Raw genomic sequence first — 1,697 nt, 5'->3', positions numbered from 1 at the left:
GCCTCGGGGCTCTGGCTCCCTCGACAGGTAGGAAATGGGATGGGTTGGCTTCTTGCACGGTCCCCCTTCTCTGACGCCAGGCAGGAGAGGGGAGAGAATCCCCTGGAGCCAAGACCCAACTGCTGCTGCGACCTCCCAGGGGAACCCAGGAGCATTTCCCAGTTCGAATGAGCGAGGAAATGCCACCATGGAGGATGTGGGCCAGCAGTGAGGGTTGGATTGGGACTCCTGTCCCCAGGGCCCAGCTGGAGCTTTCAGACCCCGAAGCTGTAGGGCTAGGGTTTCTCTGCAGGCTCTGGCAGCAGGGTGATGGGATAGGGTCCAGGGAGACGATCTTCCTCACCCCACTGTGCTGCACAGGGACTCTGAGAAGCACCAGGGAATCAGATGTGGGACTAATTGCCCCGGAAAGCTCAAATCCACCCCTTTTGCCTTTTCTCCAGCCTGCTCCTGGAGTGGCTCCCCAGAACTGCATTGCATTCCTCTCCTCTCTCATGCAGGTATTTGGCCATACGATACCCCCTGCACTCGAGGGAGCTGAGGACACCCAGGAACGCCCTCATGGCCATATGCTTCATCTGGGGGCTTTCCTTCATCTTCTCGGGCCCTTACCTCAGCTACTACCAGGAGTTCCAGTTGGCCAACCTGACCGTCTGCCACCCCATCTGGGAGATCTCCCAGCGCAAGGTCATGGACATCTGCACCTTCATCTTCAGCTACATCATCCCAGTGCTGATTCTGAGCCTTACTTACGTGCGGACTATTCACTACCTGTGGAGGTCTGTGGACCCACTGCAAGACATGTCAGAGTCCAAGAAGGCCAAGCGGAAAGTCACCATGATGATCATCATTGTAGCCATCCTGTTCTGCCTCTGTTGGCTGCCTCATCACCTGATCATCCTCTGTGTCTGGTTTGGGTACTTCCCCCTCAATCATGCCACGTATGCGCTCCGCATCCTCTCGCATCTCATCTCCTACGCTAACTCCTGCGTGAACCCCATTGTTTACGCCCTGGTCTCCAAACACTTCCGCAAGGGCTTCAAGAAGATCTTCATCTGCCTCTTGCAGAAGAAGGCGGCCAACAAGGTGCACGTGGCCCAAGTGATGAACACACTGGAGGCAGAGCTCAGTGAGGTGACTCACATCAGCGAAGCCCTGTCCTGCCGCTCCTCCATGCGCTGCAAGGCCCCAGCCCAGCCCCGGGGGGAAGCAGAGCTGGTGGGATATCAGCAGAAAGCAGATGGCTCCTTCATCACCTTCAATGTCACCTAGCAGAGCTTCTTCCCACCCCACAGCTTTGCAGTCTGCTGCAGCATTGCAGGCCTGGGGTCGGGCTATGTTTTGGGTTGAAAGGCATCAAACTGTTCCCTTTTCTGTGCATATGCACCCAGATATCGTCACTGCTACAGCGATGCTGCTGACTACAGACTCAGCTGAGCAGCCGACCGAGGATCCAAGGGCAGGATTTGCTCCCACCAAGCACTTGCTGAAAGCAGAGAGATCGAACCCCGAATCAACTCTCCTGTGTAATCGTCCAGTCCTCTGTCATGGACAGACTTACACCCGGTTGCATCTGTGCCTGGAGCCTGTTGAAAGCTCTGGTCCCTCCCACCAGCCCAGCACCTGGCTGGAGTTGTTGGGATGCACCTTTAGGGATGTTTGGGAAGCCTTGCCTCATTTGTGTCCCAAGTTCAGGA

At 56.4% G+C, this 1,697-nt stretch overlaps 1 protein-coding gene across 1 annotated transcript in view; it reads left to right on the top strand.

The window, feature by feature from the left end:
- Positions 1-1,279, top strand: part of GALR2 (galanin receptor 2) — a gene marked incomplete at its 5' end in the record, with an annotated part of 1,678 nt that extends 399 nt beyond the window's left edge. Inside the window, one exon of the mRNA XM_010139551.1 lies at positions 501-1,279. Within this exon, the coding sequence (XP_010137853.1) occupies positions 501-1,272 (772 nt within the window). The remainder of the gene's footprint in view (positions 1-500) is intronic.
- Positions 1,280-1,697: the final 418 nt, after the last annotated feature.

This window comes from Buceros rhinoceros, unplaced genomic scaffold (genome assembly GCF_000710305.1).
Source record: "Buceros rhinoceros silvestris isolate BGI_N320 unplaced genomic scaffold, ASM71030v1 scaffold40647, whole genome shotgun sequence".
Taxonomy (NCBI): domain Eukaryota; kingdom Metazoa; phylum Chordata; class Aves; order Bucerotiformes; family Bucerotidae; genus Buceros; species Buceros rhinoceros.
This window is presented reverse-complemented; position numbering and strand designations above follow the sequence as displayed.